The sequence below is a fragment of the Rhopilema esculentum genome, chromosome 14 (genome assembly GCF_057945365.1).
Source record: "Rhopilema esculentum isolate cy_ngs chromosome 14, ASM5794536v1, whole genome shotgun sequence".
NCBI classification, from domain to species: domain Eukaryota; kingdom Metazoa; phylum Cnidaria; class Scyphozoa; order Rhizostomeae; family Rhizostomatidae; genus Rhopilema; species Rhopilema esculentum.
Window position 1 is genome coordinate 6,003,901 of NC_142828.1, and position 18,491 is coordinate 6,022,391.

At 37.1% G+C, this 18,491-nt stretch overlaps 2 protein-coding genes across 2 annotated transcripts; one reads left to right on the forward strand and one right to left on the reverse strand.

Annotated features, from left to right (window-relative positions):
• The first annotated feature begins 628 nt into the window (after nucleotides 1-628).
• On the forward strand, nucleotides 629-11,581 carry LOC135696061 (uncharacterized). The gene is made up of 3 exons (XM_065215331.2): nucleotides 629-819; nucleotides 5,155-5,234; nucleotides 6,380-11,581. The coding sequence occupies exons 1-3, from the start codon at nucleotides 744-746 to the stop codon at nucleotides 10,124-10,126; spliced, it is 3,903 nt and encodes a 1,300-aa protein (XP_065071403.2). The 5' UTR covers nucleotides 629-743; the 3' UTR covers nucleotides 10,127-11,581.
• A 4,380-nt stretch (nucleotides 11,582-15,961) lies between these two features.
• Nucleotides 15,962-17,258, reverse strand: LOC135696040 (E3 ubiquitin-protein ligase RNF170). The gene has a single exon (XM_065215304.2). It carries the CDS (start codon nucleotides 17,222-17,224, stop codon nucleotides 16,448-16,450), a length of 777 nt encoding a protein of 258 aa, XP_065071376.1. The 5' UTR covers nucleotides 17,225-17,258; the 3' UTR covers nucleotides 15,962-16,447.
• Nucleotides 17,259-18,491: the final 1,233 nt, after the last annotated feature.

Below are 18,491 nucleotides of genomic sequence, written 5' to 3' on the forward strand. Positions count from 1 at the left end.
CGGATTAAATAGAGAAAACAGGAGAAGAAGAAATAATGTTTCTTTTCTTCTTGTTGTCTATTTCATTTTCTTTCTTTTCTCGTTTGTCTCTCTCCCCTTCTTTTTTCTCTCTTTTCTCTATTTCTTATAGTGATTCCAATCAAATTGTTGAATGCTTTAACGGAGCAAAATGCTACAATTCTATGAAGTGTCGGTATGATAGGAAAGCCGACCCAGGCTGAATATATTGGGGTCTTAAGATTCCTAATTGGGGTCTTAAGATAATATATTGCTAATATATGGGGTCTTAAGATTCCCTTGTCCCCTACAGCAACATTCAAGCTTTAAGAAAAGCTGCTACATTTGCCAATTTCAATGATGGAGGTTCATATACAGAAATTGTCATAGAACATGGGGGCATTGACCGTTAACTTTTTGTAAACAGTATAAGCCAAATGGAGGTATTTTTGGGGGAATTGAAGGTAATCTCTCATTCAGTTAACGAGTGAATGACTCCTTAAGTTTGATGTTTCCAAAATCACTGCTGTGAAAAACTGGCTGCATATCAGTTCGTTAAAGTCCCCCGTGGAAGTACCCCTAATGTCGCATTTTTCGATGGACCCTTGCAATGCAATTCAATCAAGTGCAGCCTCTCACATGTGTGCGCAAATTAACTGGGGAAGTTTGGGTGACTTTCGTGCATGGTGGTGTTGGATTGCAAAACATCCAAATAGATGCATCCATTTTCTGATGTCTTCTGAATAATGTCGGCAATTTTCCTGCCTGAAGATGTTTCTCAACTTCTTAAAGGCAAAACTGTCGTGTACATTGGCGACTCAGGTAAATTTTTAGGACGTAAAAACCACGTATCTCGACTCTACTAGACACCTTGTCTTCAACTGGCCTAATTTGGGATCGTTTACACCTTGTGAAGTCTGGCAGGCGACCTGACCTTCATTCGCGCTTTTCATCATAAACGTACCAAGCATAAATATAAAGATGAAATCTTCCTTCCTTACTGTCTGAAAATCATCCCTGCTGAATTTCTTTTGAATATATCTCCCCCTCCCTCTTTGTTTTGGTTGTGGGAGGGCCTGAGCAACTTGGGCTGTTCTTACCTTTAGCCTGTAGTTTGAAGGGCATTGCAAAGTAAAAAGCAATCAATATTCTCTTGTTTGATGTTGTATACATGAAGCTTAGGCCAATTCGTTGTGCCTTAAATTTTGAAACAATTAATTTTTTTCTCATATCTGTTCTTTTTTGTAATCCATAATGTAAGTTGTTGGCAACTTTTTGGTTTAGTAAGGTTTTTTTAAATAGTTGTAAAAGTAAAAAAACTTACTTATAAGGAAACAGCATCCATGTTTTCAAGAGATTTGCAGATAACCAGTATCATAAAAACAGGTGACAAATGCCTTTGTGTTTGAAGCCCATTTATAAGCTAACAATATTTTAGCCACCACACAACTCACTGTGCAAATGTAAAAATCATTTTCCTATATTTTATAAATAAGTATTTCATCTTCCTAGATAGCACATTTTTGGGGATCAAAATTTACCTTAAAATATTTGGGATCCATTCTGGTTGATTTAATTTGAGTAGTAACGCTTTGTAATGCTTGCCTATGAATTTTTTGCCAAGCATTTTAGGATCAGAATACTTAAAAAAAAATACTGTACTGCTCAGAAAGTATCAAATAATATGGTTATTTTTATTTTCAACCCCTTCTAAATACCTGCCTCCTTCTGAATCTTTGCATTACATCTCATCCAGGCATAATCTTGTTTTCAGAATAAAATACATTTGAAGTGGTTGAGAAGAATTCATAAATTACCCAAACTAGGGCCAACCCACATGGCTAGCAAACACATACTGCTCTGTATATTCCTGCTTCCTGTTTCATAGCTTGCTGTTCAGGTTCATGACCTGTGCACCTGAGTATGATTCAGTCAATCAATAAGATTTTGTCTTGAAAATAGAAAATTTTGTAAAATATTTCCTTTGTAACTCATAAAATTGTCCAGGCCCAGTTCACAACAGTATTTCAATTTTAAAGATTGTGTTCCAAAATTTTTAGCAAGCCAGAGTCATTATACCCAAATGTTTTTCTTAATAACTCAGGGATGTTTATGTAATTATATGTGAAGGCTATTTAGTACAAAATCAAAGTGTGCTGATGTTAGTAGGAACAGACTCTCAGATACCTTGTTAGTTTAATTATATGTTGGTGATCTCATTGAGTATTTTGCTGTGTTATCGAATTTAGAGTTAAAAAAGTCACCATACTATAGCTCTTCAAATTGGACCCCCCTTCAAAAAAGTCCCCACCCTGGAAATGAAAATTAATATTTCAAGGAGAAAATTCATCCTTTAAAAATTTCTAGCATGCCAATCTCTTGTTAAAAGAATCCACCATGGGGTATTAAAAAAGATACAACAGAAATTTACACCATTTTATTACATCATAATGCATAACCAATTTCATCTTTACATTTCATTATTGGCATGTCTGTCAAAAAGATAAACTCTAAATTTGAATAAGGGGAGTGTAAGACGATGCACCAGATATTCATGCTACCTTGCCACAATTACATTTTTGGCAGCCGGCCCTGTTTGCCTTGACAAAAGGAATTGAATGAGCTATAACAGGCTCATTAAAGGCAGTCTGTCCCCTAATGTGCTTAATTTTATTTTTACAGGAGTGAAATTCACACCTCATTGATAATTAAACAATTTAACCCAATCAAAGACAACTTTGATTGTGCCCCCCTTGAAGTGAAGCTGTGGCTAGAAAAATTTGGTTCCCTGTTTGATTCCTGTGACAGATATGTCAACAGCGAAAGGAGAAGCTTCCATTATCATCATTCAATTCCAGAAAATAAATCTTCTTGCCATGCCTTCTTGCCCGATAGGTTTTTCCTTGCAGTTTCAAATGTCGTCCACTCCCACAGCTAGGCCAGCCGTAGCAAGCAGCGTAATCCATTAAGGCAGGAATACCTTTGATCATATTAGCCAAATATTTTTGCATTTTAATGCTACTTACTTAAGTTTGCTTTAACTGAAAGTCCTGAACATTCATTTCAAGGTAATTGGAGAGATGTTTAACTAGCATCCAGTCACAAAAGGCACATTGTCACAGACAATGAAGCAGTAGTAAATTGTTTTATTAACATGTAGCACATAGTACAAAAATATAAATACAAAAGAAAGATTTACCTGTATCTCTCCCTTACCTGTAACCCCAAATCTGCTTCTAGTAATTGGCTAAATTAGGAGTGGAGTGGCAAAAATAAAGGGCCCTGGAGCCTTTTATAAAAGAGGCCCATGCTAATCCACCCCCTTTCTCTGAAATCTCAACTTACAAAATTCCTGTTTCCCAAAAGTAAATAAAAGGAAATAAATTGTAAACAGCATTTTATTTGACACAACTAACTAAACTAACAGTCTTTTTACAGAGCATGTAATTCCAACATCCATTTGAATAATAAGAAGGGACCTTCCAACTCTACAGATCTGTATGTCAGGGTCACAGAATATAGTACTATATAGTTACCTAACTACACCATGGTTGCCACTGAAGGAAAGGAATATTTTCCAATTTTAGTGCTTCTAGTTTGCTGGAAACTCTTTATTTACTGAAGCAGTTCTCCAAATCGTACTGAAAATTCTTGTATTTTTGCAAACAGATTGCATAGCAGATAAAAAACTGGTACAATTTTGCCATGGTCTTGAAAATACAAAGTTTTTGTGCCACTTCTAAAACTGGCAGCGCAAAGTGTCAGTTTATTTATCTTCCTATCATGGAATTCCATTTTGCATGTGAAAGGGTCTGGAGCTCATCATGAATTTCAGTTAATGCTTCTTCAAAAAAACAATAGGGAAATTTGGCATAAGGTATAATTTTACCAACGGAGGGTCTTGTTTTTGAATTTAGCACCAACAAGAAATCTTGAAATCATTATTTTGGGGTGGGTGGCGGTTTCAACATTACGTTGTTTCCCAAAAGGATCAAATGGTGCAATGCATCTTGGTTCAATTAATTACTGCAACCGTTTGTAAAACATTACTGCAACCATGAAGGAATGAACAAATGAAGATGGTAATAAGGAGATGATGGAAATTGCTGAGGAAAACGATTAACCACATGTATAATTAATTGTTGTTTAGAAACCCGATTTTGCAGACCTCTTTGTACAAAGGTACACTGCCTGTCAGAAGACTTTGTATAGCTATTGCATCTTCCTCTTCCCCTATGAGCACCATATTTTATGAAATAATAAAGAAAGAAAGAAAGAAAGAAAGAAAGAAAGAAAGAAAGAAAGAAAGAAAGAAAGAAAGAAAGAAAGAAAGAAAGAAAGAGAGAGAGAAAGAAAGAAAGAAAGAAAGAAAGTAAGAAAGAAAGAAAGAAAGAAAGAAAGAAAGAAAGAAGAAAGGAAGAAAGAAAGAAAGAAAGAAAGAAAGAAAGAAAGAAAGAAAGAAAGAAAGAAAGAAAGAAAGAAAGAAAGAAAGAAAGAAAGAAAGAAAGAAAGAAAGAAAGAAAGAAAGAAAGAAAGAAAGAAAGAAAGAAAGAAAAAAAGAAAGAAAAGAACGAAAGAAAGAAAGAAAGAAAGCTTATTTTTTATTTAGTTGCTTACACTCTTTTATATACGTGGAGTATATGGTAGCCTAAACCTAGACATTAGAAATAGAGAGGGTTTCTAGTTTTTAAACTGATTTGGACCATGAGAAGTAGGAATCATACCAAGTAGGGGTTTTGTAGTTTTCTTTGTGAAACCCCATATGCATAAATCTTCATACACCATTTATCATAAGAATCATAACAAAACATATATTGTCACAATCAAACAATTTCATATTCATGGTTCTGATTGATCCATTTACTGTTCATTTACCATTGTCATCCAGTGCTGGGGAACCCGTGGGACTAATGGGGTCATTTGTCCACACATTTTTTTCCAGCAACAAATTTTGTGGCATCTTTTTTTAAAAAAAGTGCCCCTTTTGGTTCTAAGAAATACCTTTTGGTTCTCATTGTATAAATGCAAGCTTTCTCGTAAAAAACCCCTTTTTGCCTACAAATGTGCCTGTTTTTTGCTGTACTCCACCATTTCTCAGCACGTTTGTTATTATGACATTTGTTTCTTATTCTATAACATTTGTTTTATTCTTTTTAGTTCAACGATCTATGTACAAAGATCTTGTGTTATTGTTTCAAGATAAACGTTACCTGACAGATCAAGAACTTCGTGCAAAGGTATGCAAAACAATGTAGTTGCATTATTCGTATTCCTCTTTTAAATCAATGTCGTTATTGTATAAGTTTCTCGATAATATACAATATGGCTCGATAATATCCTTGGGTAAAAAGCTCCTCTTTTACTAATAAATTGCCAATATTAGAGGTGGAATATCAGCTTTTTGGGTAAAGGGGAAGGCACAGTGAATATTTCCAAGTTTGTTTTTTGAGCAGCCTATTATCTTCAGTTTCCTTTGTGAAAATATCCGATTTTGAGTTCAATTGCCGAATCTTTCCTCAATGCATTTGCCACAAACCTTGTCCTTGCTCCCGCATATTTTACACTGCTGGGATTTATTTATACTTCAGACCAAGGTATGAAAACCTACCCGACCATACGGCGGGGTGGTCGCAGGAAATCCTTTCTGACAAAAGTTGTGCAGGAAATTTTTTCAAAAATATATCCTTTTGCAAGAAGCACCTTTGTTTCTCTCATGTTCATCAAAAGTAGAAATATGAAGACAAAGGCAGTTTATCTAATGTGTGTGTCTTATGCAGGTTCAAACGGTTGTTCTACATGAAAACCCTTGAGAATGTTTTTAATAATTTTTGTTTGATAAAAGTCAACAGTTCTTCTCTGGCTTAAGAACCTTTGTTATAATTTACAGAATTCTTGAAGGTACTTACAAATCTTTACCATGTTGATGCAACCAAGGCCCCTACTGTATATTTCATATCATGGTTATTTAACTGTTTAAAACAAATTTGTTTCAGACGTTCATAAACATTACACACTGAATTTGTTTGTGATAGTAAAATAAATACCTAGCTAATGAAGAGAAAAATACTCACTGAGCCAGTCCAGTCCTGGATATATGATTCCATCAGGCAAGCGACAGGCTGTTTGAGAATAAAATAATATTGTTCACACATAGTTAAATTGAATTTTTTGTTTCTTTCACATAACAATGTTTGTCTGTTTGTCCCTCCTATGAACTGGTATTTGAAATGAAGCCGTACATAGATTAATGCAAAAAAATCGCATTCATTATAAGTTCATTGAAATAATCGCATTGATTCCTCTCTTTCCCGCTTATGAAGAAGGCCTAAGTCAAGCTGCCGAACAAATAACTGATGTAAGAATGCGAGGTGTTGTTTTTCAGGGAGAGCTATGTTTCCTTGGAGACGAGTTGATGGAAGGTGGGAAAAAGGGTGAGATGTCAAACTCGACCAAATACAGAGAGGTGCGCAAGTATCTGCATGACAGCCAAACGAAAGTTCTCTATTTTTTTATCACAGCTTGCTTTGGCGAGTACATTGAAATGCTCCTTAAAAAGTTGAGGAAACCAGATATTATTTTCATGAATTCATGTCTTTGGGATGTTCATAGGTACGGAACAAAAGGGTATGAAGGTTATGGGCCCAACTTGGTGAAACTTGTAAAACTTATTAAAGAGCTCCACCCTAGCATTCTCTTTGCTTGGACAACCACGCCTCCAGTTGACATTAGGTCCAAAGCCGGGTTTTTGGAGGATCGTAAAGACTTTGTAAAAATTAATGAAGTTTTGAGATGCAATGATATAGCTCGTGGTATTATGAGAAAGGAGGGCATACCAATTGCTGATTTCGCAGATGTGTTTCGTCATTTTACTCACCACAGAGCAAATGATGGTGTTCACTGGAATGAAAAGGCCCATCGTCGAATGACAAATATTCTGTTGGAGACTGTAGCTAGGCATTTAAAGAAGCCAATCCCACGCCCAATTAGTGATGATTTTGGCAGGATGGGAGACTTTGCTGACAGGCCACCTTTTCCACATAGCTTCTCACAGCCGGCATTTCATCACAACAACAGCTGGGGCTCATTTGATGAGGAACGTTGGCACTGGGACTCGTACTCATATGAATATTACCCTGATGATTTCAGCCTAGGATTAGATCGAAGTTATGGAGGAGGCAACTACAGCTATTTTGAAAGTGATGATGACATGTCACCAAGATTTATGCCGCCACCAGGAAGACGAATGCCATTGGATGGTCATGGCCCACCTCCGATGAGGCCCCCACCCCCTCCTCCAGGGTATCGATTCGGCACTAACGATCCAGTCCAAATGCGTGAGGGCCGAAGACGTAAGGTTAGAGATGAAGAAATTGAAACCATGAACAAAAGGCCAAGATTGGAAAAGACCAGAAAACTATCCACTGGCTCAGAGAGAGGGATGTCATCGCCTTTGGTCGAAAATAGACCTTTGATGAGAGACGATGAAGATGATAAAGACACAGTAGATGGGAAGAAACCTGGCATGTGTCAGTTAGACACAAATGAAAACGCTATAGCAAGTGTTAATGGTGAAAAGCTTCAGAGTAATCCATCTGAAAAAGGAGAAAATAAGGTTCTCGAAGAGCGAGCTTCTCTTAACATTGAAGACTCATCAGCAGAGAATTATGATCGGTTTGAAAGCGGGAATAGAGCTACTGCCACTAGCAGTAGTGTGGATGGTGACGTAATGGTCTCAGAGATGGAAGAAAAACCTGGTATTATGGAAGTATTGGAGGAAAGAGTATCAAATGATGGTACTCTTGAAGAGAACATGGCCTTTCGTGAAACAGAGAGCTCAAAGGAAGCATGCGACAAGGGCACAGACCTATCAAAATCTATTACTGGCGGAGACAGGACTTCAAGCGAGTCATTGCAAGGGAGTGCAAGCAGCAAACCTGAGCTTATTTCTCAAGATGATACGAACCAGATAAAGGAAGGGTCTGCTTTGTCGAAATTTTCAGCCACAACCTTAAAGGTCTTAGGATATATTGGAAAATCTACAAGACAAATTAGCAGGTCATTGTCACTACCACTGCAAAAGGCAGGAAAGAAAGAGGACAAAGGAAACATAAAAATCGAGTCAGCAACGAAGCCTGCTGAGAGTGATGGATCTCCAGCTGCTGAAAGTAGTGATCTTCAACTCAATAAATCGTCTGAAAATGTTGCTCTAGAGGAAAAACCTGCAACTGAAAGTTGCCCTGGAGTTGATGTTGAGGTTGCTTCAGATGCAAATGCTATTTCCTCACAACTCAGTCCGCAAGTTCTACACGGAGAAAAAGGTGACGGAGAAAAGAATGAAGTTGAGGAAAAAGATATCTGTTTTTATGATATAGAGGACGCTTTAGATGGTTTTGATATAGACATTTGTGATGGAAATATCAATATCTCAGACGAGGAGAAATTGTTGCTATCTGATGACGATGATATATTAATGACTGACAAAAAACCTGGAAACAATGATGTTAATGATGTTGAAGCTGCGAAGAGTAACTCATTGGCTGTTAAAACAGCCCTTGATAAGGAAGCCATGGAATTAGAAAGATATGTCGCTGAAGAAAAACCAACCAAGGTTTGCCAACAGGATTCTCACTATGTTCTGACAGTGAAAAGTGGCCTAAGCTCTCAACAAAATGATGTTCTTATGGAAGGAGAAGGCAAAAATGATGAAATGGACACTGGAAAAGTAGCTGTGGACCAAAAGAAAAAAGCTAGTAAAGCAGCAGGGTCTATTCCGAATGAAGCTTCAATCAAAAATGAGACAAGAGATACAACTTTGGTTGGTGTGTCTACAGTCTCTGTTGGAACTACAGAATCTGGATTTGCAGAATCTGTTAATAAAAGCTTATCTACAACGAGCCAGCGGCTACCTTCACTGGCAGACCCAGTGTCTACAACAAATGTTTGTGGAAAACAGAGCTTAAGTCCCACAGCTAAGTCGACAGCAACATCGACACCAATTGCCAACAAAACAACATCTAGCATACCTAAAAAATCTCCACCCTGTTCGTCTAGAAAGCCCAGTATTGTAAGTTCACCGGGGGTAAAAGCTACTACCTCTAGGGTAAATACCTCTCCGGTTGTTACACCCACTAAAACTTCTCCATCGTTAACGGAGTCTAAGTCTCCAACATTATCAGAGACTAAGGGTAAGCCAAAACTTCCCTGTTTCCCGAATCCTCCTTCACTAGACATGAAGTCGCCATTTTTCAAGCCTAAGGCGTCGTTCACAACAAAACCTACTACTGTCGTCACCGTTACGACTTCATCACCAGTAGCAAAATCCGTAGCAAACCCAACGATTGTAAGTAGCTCTAAGGTGATCTCTCCAAATGTAAAAGCACATCTAGGGCCCGACGCGGATGAAAAATCGCCTGTCAAACTTGATGGCACGGAGACTAGGAAGAAGGGTTCTGTTAAGAAAAGAAAAATCAAGAAAGATGGGAAGAAGGTTGCAAAGAAAAGTAAAACTGTGAAGCCTGGTGAATCTAAACAAAAAGGCGAGAAAGAGTCTAAAAAAGCCAAAGACAAGTCTGGAAAAAAGAAGGTTAAAAAGAAGAAAAAAGCAGAACCGACTACAGAAAAGGCTGTAATAGAAAAAACCAATGTCCCACAGACTATTGAAACTATTGCAGGAACTGATAGACCCAAAAATAAGCCACAACATACGGACCAATTGAATAGAAACAGGAAATTCCCCAATCAAACGAATACTCAAACCCGCCCTCCCATGCCCGCAGTGTATTTTAATCAAACACAGCAGTATCAACAGCCAGTCATAGGATCTCAATACTTATCAAACTATGTAATGCCTAATGCGCAAACGCAGATTGTCCCGCAGAATGTCGCTATGCAGCCCTTCCAGTATGGACAGCAGATGTACGCTCCGCAAGTGAATCAGCTCGCGTATACGCCGCAGTACACACAATCTGCTGTCAGCCCTCTTTACCCCGCTCAAAGACCCGCTACCGGGTTCCAGCCTACTTATTATGTTGATCAGACAATGGCCAGTCAAACGAACAATGTAAACAACGAGCTATCGTTAACAAACTTAGGCCAGTCGAAAGAATACGCACATCTTGCTTGGTTGTAGATGATGTAAATATTTGAAAATGAAAATATGTACATAAATTTATTGTCAGTAAAGATACTAGCTGTGTCCTTATCACGTGCGTCTATCGTTCGATATTTGTTTTATTTTCATTAGAATTGGCGGCGGAAATGTCTAAAGTACCTGGCTAAACATGATTTTCTTTGTTTACAGACTTTCATATGATTGGTCATGCTAAAAATGTTTGTTTTTGTAGGGACACAGGCTAGATCTTCGCTGTAATTCCTGTTGGTTATTAGTATTTCGAATTGTTTCATTAGAGTTTGTAGATTTTGTATAAGTAGCATTCCAATAGTGCATTTCAACTGACCTTTAAGAAATCTTATTAATTACATTATTGGAAAGTGAAACACGTTTTGCTATGACGTTTTTCCGTTGCGAATAAGAGAAGCAGAAATGGCGTTAACCTGCCTTCACGTGATATATGCATGACTGTCAGTTAGAAAATCCTGACCCTGTTTTATTGTCTACCGCCATCTTAACGATCCAAATACCAAAAAGATTTCTAGTTAGTAACGGCTTAAAGGACCAAATAGTCTTTAGAATTCAAGCGAGGTTTACACTCTGCTACTTAAAAGTACAAAAAGAGACAGGGAAAGATGTAGAAAGCTCCTCTTGTTAGGAAAATAGCAAAACCAGTATATGTGGACAGTATAGAAAACGTATAAATCAGAATTGATACACCCCAAACATATTTCTAAGCTTTTCTTCATAATTTTCCAGTTTATCACACAGTAGTCATGTGAAAACCTACTTTCTTTCAGTTCAGAAGTTATTTTTCTTCACTGAAGATAATCATCGCATCCAAGTCTATGGTTAATTATATTTGTCCCCCCCCCCCTATTTAGTATTGTGTAATAGACTCTTTCGCCAGACGTATCACCATTCATTTGCATCACCCACTACTAGATACATACTGATACAATTCGACCTCCATTTACTCATTCGAGCAAAGCTTTCAGGTCCATTGAAAACTCCTAACAGTAACCACTATAATATGAACTTCTATAATTCCAACTTCGAACATTTTGACGACCCCCCAATCAGTTCTAATTACACAGACTTGACTTTATGTTTTGTTTATGTATGTTTTTTGTTATAACGAGATTCGCTTCCTTGAATGCGTTATTTGGCCAATCAGTGTTCCATAATATTTTCGATTTAGTTACCAAAAATAGTAAATAAGTCATAGAATTTAGAGTCAAGTCCATATCTGAAAATGTGTTTTGTTACTTTGTTTAGTTGCCAATAGGCCTACCGTTTCTTGAAACTGCTGTTGAATGTTTGCTTCGCTAACCATGGAGAATTTTTCGAATAAACCTTAGATGTAGACATACTGCTACAAAAAAGCTTTGAATTTTTTTTTTGTTCTGTTGAGTTGAGATTGACTTTTATCAACTATTGGAGATATTATCGAATGATAATTCTAAAACATTATCTGAGAGTATTTTTGTGTGCTGATCTCTGGAAGAGGCGGAAAGGCGTTAGCTGCAGCCATTTTTCGACTTTGAGCTTTATCCAAACTTACCCTTCTATTTCTATTCTGAATAAACGCAGCTGTCCTAATGGAATTATTTCTAATTTTCTGAATAAAGAGCATTTTTCCTTTCCTTTTCCTTTGACTTGGGGAGGGGGGGGGGTAACAGCGGGCTTTGTTAAAGTGTACAGTGTATAGAAAAGAAAAAATTGTTTTTTATATATATACTGCAATAAAAGTTTTACAAAGACATATTACAAAAAACTTTACCTACAGGAAATTAGTCTACGACACTATTAGGACGATTTCTCTGAGAGCAACGTACTATGTCTACCCCGGAGCAATTAAACGTGAGAAAAAAGAACGGTTTCGTGAAACTTATGCATACATCTAACTACATCAGATGTACTAAAAATATATAAAATATGAGGAAGTGGCATGTGGCAAGATTAGGGGTAATCTTAAACATGTCGACCAGTTTTGCGGATTAACTGCAACTTTAATTGTAATATATTTCTATTAAGTTCATTAGGTAAGTCTTTACCACCGTACAGTAATAGCTCAATTGAAATATTGCTTGAAGGGTTGGTACATCCATATGGTCGCAGTAGTGCAAATATTCCAACGAGAAGATCACTTCGTTCCTCGTCAAAAAAGGGGAAGCGCAAGAAATGTGCTCAGTATCCTCAACGCCATCATTTGCGGGGTATATTGGGTTAATGATATCCCTAAAATTGTGTTTGAATTGGTGAAAGCTCAATCTGCTGTGGCCAACCCTAAGTTGTGGAATATAAGATATTCCTAGTGGGTCGTAGATGCCAAAAAAGGATTTTACAGAAGGACGTTTTAAGAATAGCAGCTTTAAAGCAGTATCATGTGGTGCATGTCTAATTTCTGGATCAAGCTAATTCCATTCTGATAGGCAATGTGGATAGAAAGTAGACTGAAATTGTTCAGTCCTTGCGCCCATTTACGTCCCGCCTGCAAAAAGAGTATAGCGACTGATGAACTGATGGGATTGGTTCGCTAATATAAAAGGTGCAGAAACATTTAGAAATCTATGCAATAAGGTGAGGCATTGACTCCACCTCCGAAGATCTAGCGATTCCCAGCTTACCTCCGCGTCTAACTTCCCACTCTCCATTCTCCTGACACCGCAAGTGCAGCAGAATATTGAACAGACTCATTTTGCCATTAAATTTCGTAACGAAATATTCCGACTAAATTAGCATATTTTTGCAGGTTTATTGGTAAATCACATCCCCATGTTCGCACATAAAGTGTAACGGAGTGTCCGACTTGGCGAGAATAACACAAAAAAACCTCTTGAATTCTCCTCAACATTACCTTCAATTTCTCAAACGCCTTTTCTTCTACTCAACTTTACTCTGAATCCTTTAACTATCATCCGGTACGTCTTAATCTTCTTTTTCTCTTACAACCTCGTTTACAATATTAGATCACAATACAACATCTTCACATAAAGTTTGTACAATTCGTTCAAGGTATGCCTGGGCAGGTAGCTGGAGAGATTTTTCAGCTTACCTGTGTCATTTCTTGTTTTTGAATTGGCTGCTTGGATATGAGCAAAAAAAAGGCAATTTGGTGTCGATGATAATTCCTAAATATTTATGTTCATCTACTTTCATCACCGTTGAGTTATTAAAAAATGTCTGGATGATTAATTTTAGTATTTTTCCTGGAGAAGATCAATTCAACCGCTTGCTTGTGATGATCAGGATTAAATGACATTCTCCAATCATGCCCCTTATCAATCCCAGATCATGGTTCACAACATTTGCAGATGTATTTGTGTCTTCTACCGATGAATAACGATGTATCATCAGCAAATAGCTTTAAATTGCATTTTAAACCAGTTGTTAGATCATTTGTATAGACTAGATAAAGTAAAGAACCTAAAATAGACCCCTGGGGCACGCCGGTAGAAATATATCCCCAGTTAGGACACTGTACGCTGTTTTTCATCTTTAAAAAAATTTCGAAGAAGATCGAGAAGTTTACCTGAAACCAGTGCTGAGAAGAGGTCAGATGGGTCAGATGACCCGGGTCAGATGGGTCACTGACCCGGGGGCCCATGGAAATAAGGACCCATGGAAATAAGGACCCATGGAAATAGGGGCCCATAAATAATAACTCGATTAAAAAACTTGTAAGTAATAAATCTACCTCTCCATTATCACGACCTGTCATTAATAATGATAATGATAAAGTTTATAAATGAATGAAGAAAAGGAAAAACAGTGTTATCTCGCTGAAACAGAGCCTGTAGCTTTAGATAATTTTGTAGTTCTCTAGGAAAACTTTTTCAACAAAACTGGAAAGCACCATGTGCCTATTCTTGGATTACACTTACAGACAGAGATTAATTTTGATAATTTATTTTGATCTTCGATATTTTTGGGACAGTTGTATTTCATCTACAAGGCTCTCGAGGTTTTGCTACTCAGCATTGATTTTTGTTTGTCTAAGCTGCAATACTTTTATTCTAATGCCAACCTGCTTCAAAAAATTAAATCCTTTTGTAATCAATATTATTGCTTTGAACGACTTTAAGTATTTTGAAAAGGTATCAATGTCTGTTTTTGACTCTGGAGAGATATCAAGCTTTTTGCACTCGACCTATTGCTTTTAAGAACAGAAGGTGAAGGTGAGTTAACGTCACACAAAAATAAAACTGGGGCACGCACATCTGTTTGCTTGCTTGGATCTGATTTGCTTGAATTTATTAAGTGGAATAGAATTAAAATATAAAGAATTGCCAAAAACTTTTTGGTGCCGAAAAACTTGAGTTGCTTAAATATGCCATGTTTCCGGTAGTTAGTGTAATCATAAACAATTCCATATCTTATGGTTAAGATGCTTTTTTTTAATTATGGCATCTATGTAAATTATATCAAAAAAGCCAACAGAAGTAAAAACCGCCTGCGTCATTTCGCCACGCTAACAATTTACACAAGAATTGTCTTCAAACTTTGTTGGAGGAGCATTCCCCGTACACCCAGGAAAAGTCTGCCTTCGGCTTGTCTTGTTATTAATCTTTCGTCCTGACCCGGGGCCCATATATCCTCTCCATGGCCCTGCCTGAAACACCACATCGTTTGAGATTATCAATTAGACCATAATGCCATACCCGGTCAAGTGCTTTTGAAATATAAAGATATACAAAACAAACATTGAGAGGAATTGTTTGGTACCAAGAGTGCTAGATTGTCCCCATTAGTATCTGAATACAGTTTTGTTTGCTAGGAACACTCTTTTTTTAAGAACCAATAACCTTTAGCAATGCTTGATTTCTTTATTTGGATAACCAAAGGCTCAGTCGTTCCTATCATTTTTCTAGTTTCAATTTTTTTTTCTATTCTATGAATCGTTTCTAGACCGCTAGATAACAGTTTTTTATAATGTTTTTAGTAGCACAGTTGACTGGCTCGGCTGGTAAAGTCTGTTCTGTTTTTTAAAAATGAGGGAAAATTTTCAAAAATATTATTATTTCTCCAAAAACGTCATCTGAGGCTGGGTATGTTTTTAGGTTATTTTTATATCTGGCAGATCATTCTTAAAACAGCGTTTTCTAAAAAAGAGTGTAATTTGTTGGCGTTTTTGAATTTATCATAGGTATACAAGCAAAAACTCTAAATCTCATTTTCTTCAAATGTCAAGTAACAATTTATTAAAGAAACAGAGAACTAGAAAAGCCAGGCTGCTATTTATAAAGTTGTTCTTGAATATTTCTGTGTTCTTTGGTCAATTTTGCTTCCATTTGGTAAAAATCAGTTTTTGGTAGTCAGTGGTAACAAAACAAGGCAAAGATTTTGCATTTTTTATATTAGATGCTTTACCTTAAAGTTAAAAACCGAATTTTGAAAATGGGTGTTTCCACTATTTTCCATTGACTAGAAGGGTGTGACACCAAAATTCAACTCTTTTTTGGGCTCAATGCCATTTTATCCACTCAACAAAACTACAAAAAGTAATCCTTCTGCAAAAATAATTAAGTATTAGATTTCAATGGTTTTTCTTTAAACTGCAGCTGATTTTGACCCAATGTATTAGAAGCAAGTTGTATCAGAATTTGCAAATTCCTCACATCATAATTTGATTCTTTGATTTCCTGTCCAGGGCTGCCGGCGCATACAGTATTATAATATTCTTAAAACCTACAACCACTGCCAAAAAATTCCCTGTTTGTTTTTCCGAATACTACTTTTTCTGCCTCCCCCCCCCCTCTCTTTCCCCACAGAACAATATTGACAGTTCAGACAATTTACATTTTTTATTTGTTTATCATAAGGAAAAGATGTGGAAAGTGACCTTCAACAACATTGAAGATGCAATATTTTTCTGGCAGAAAGGAGCTCCAGTTATAAATCTGCATTGTTCAAAGCTTTGTTTTTGGTCTATCCCTACATACACCAGGTTTCAACATACCTGTTTAGAAAATAATCAATCTGCCAGTGAATAAAAGTTTGTTCTTTCAAAATTATCAGATCCAACATATAAGTTAATGGTATGGCTGGACCAAGTACATTTTAGCATCCCTTACCAGATTAAGGCAGTGGCATCAGTAGCTTTTTTGCACAAGGGAGGACTGAGGTTGTGTGAAGTCTGAAATTTTGCTAAAGAAGCCCCTTCCCCTGCATGGCAAAACCCCATGTTTTGGCAGCAGAATTTTTTGTCCACTAAGATGAACCAATGATGAGACATTAAACAATATTTTCTAAAAGAAATTTCTCTTGATTACAAAAAAACTTCATGAACATCTAACTTTATCAATGGTAGGTGGTTTATTTTATTAGTAAAGCTGGCTATTCTCCAGTAACATGGTAACGGTATAGAACAGTAGCATACACAAGTACAACTAACAAAATAATTATATCGTCCACAAATCCAAGCACTCCAGTTATGGCTTCAGGGATAAGATCTAATGGTGAAATGATGTAGATTACGGTAAGAGACATGTAAAGCAGAATCCTTATTCGGAACATTGTCATCAAACCATCAACAGAAAACAATTCCCACATGAGATGCCTAAAAAGCACTGGGAAATCTTGGATGTACTGAAATAAGGTTCTAGGTTCCCCAGAGAATCGAAGATTGTAAGCACGTATCCGTGAAAGGCTTTGTTGTGCGCTCTCAGACAAGGGTTCTTCGTGTAGATTCGTTGTCAACAAGAGGGACACCTCTTGTCTGCAAATCGGACAGTTCATACCACGTAACCACGAACCAGCCTCCCAATAGGCTACAATACAGGCCGCGCAGAATAAATGACCGCAGTTAGTCTCTGTAGGTATTGCGATTTGGTCTAAGCATATTGGACATTGCTCAAATCTCACATCGTTTGGTATCTGACGTCTTTGTTGCTGGGTTTCACTATCGCCGTTGTTGACATGGTGCTGGCTCCTCTCTGAGGCAGCTCTGTGCTCCCTAGCTTCCAGTACTGTTGCTCTTTGCTCTGGATGAACCATATGGTCCGTATTACCGGCTCTTGTCCAGAAGTATGTCGCCATCGTGGGTAAAAGAATCAATGCAATTAGAAATAATAAGGCTTCATTACTAAAACCTTCCAAGAACTGCGCCTCCATCTTGGAAGAATCTTCGGCCTCGATTTGAATTCAATTTCCTCACCCCCAAAACCCCAGTGATAAACTTCTTATTACACGAGAATAACGCGGTACACCAAATAACATGGAAAATAACTTGGAGAAAATTAATGCGATCACAAATTAACGCGAACAGAGAGACTGGATTCCAAAATGTGTGGTAAATTCAAATATTCAAATGGTTTTTAAATAACGTGAACTGTTAATGTCAGCAAAAAAATTTTAAGTAAAATAACTTCAAATTCAGTAGGGGAAAAACAGGAAAATTACATAAAAACTTCAAGTCAAGGTGGATTAGAGGTATCAGTCACGTGGGATGAGCCTGAAAACTTGGTCGAGCATCCCCTGACGGGAGATTTGATGACGCGAAAAGTACTCGCGTCGTAAAATCTAGAAGGTTTAAAATGCTGACGAAGATATGAAATTCAGGCGGAAACAGTTGATTATGAGAACATTCAAATGTTATAAAAAATATTATTTATTTCTCTTGTACCTTGATTAAAACTAGGAAATGATGTTTTATATTTCATTTAACTTATGAATAGAGTTGGTAGATTCTTTTGGGACTTCAAGCCAAATCAATGTTGGAAAAAGCCAAATTCACTGATCTCTATAAAAGACTTTTATAGAGATCAGTGAATTTGGCTTTATAGAAAGTCTTTTATGGAGATCAGTGGCAAAATCACGCCAAAATGTAAACGTGGAAGCATCACAATAGACAATTTCCAGCTGTAAACGATGCTAGAGATACACGTTTTATTTTCAATCCATATGGTGCTTGACCCCCTTTAACCCTTACATATTTCTCTACCCACGACTTAAGTCTTCGACTCTGATGGAACACATTTTGATTGTGTTCATAGAATTATAAGACATGATGTTCATGTAAGGGCACACATTTTCAGTAAAATTAAAACAAAGCAACAGGGGAGCAAACAAAAAATTTTAAGCTTAGCCGTTTTTGCTATCGGAATATTTTCCCATCCCCCAACATTTTTTCATCGGATTTTGATGAAGTACAAAATCAGTCCATACGACACAATCTCCTCCAAGTTACCCCCCCCCCCCCCCTCATCGCATCGCGGCCATTAAACCCTGCTTCAACAGGCAGAAAGAATGAAGAACAAAGGGAAAACCAAGTAACAATATTGGATCAGATGGATTAATTCGCAGATGCTCAACAAAGTGTCTTGCTTTTTCTTAACTTTTCTGATAAATGCAGTCTTCCAGCAGGGGTAGAGCCCATACC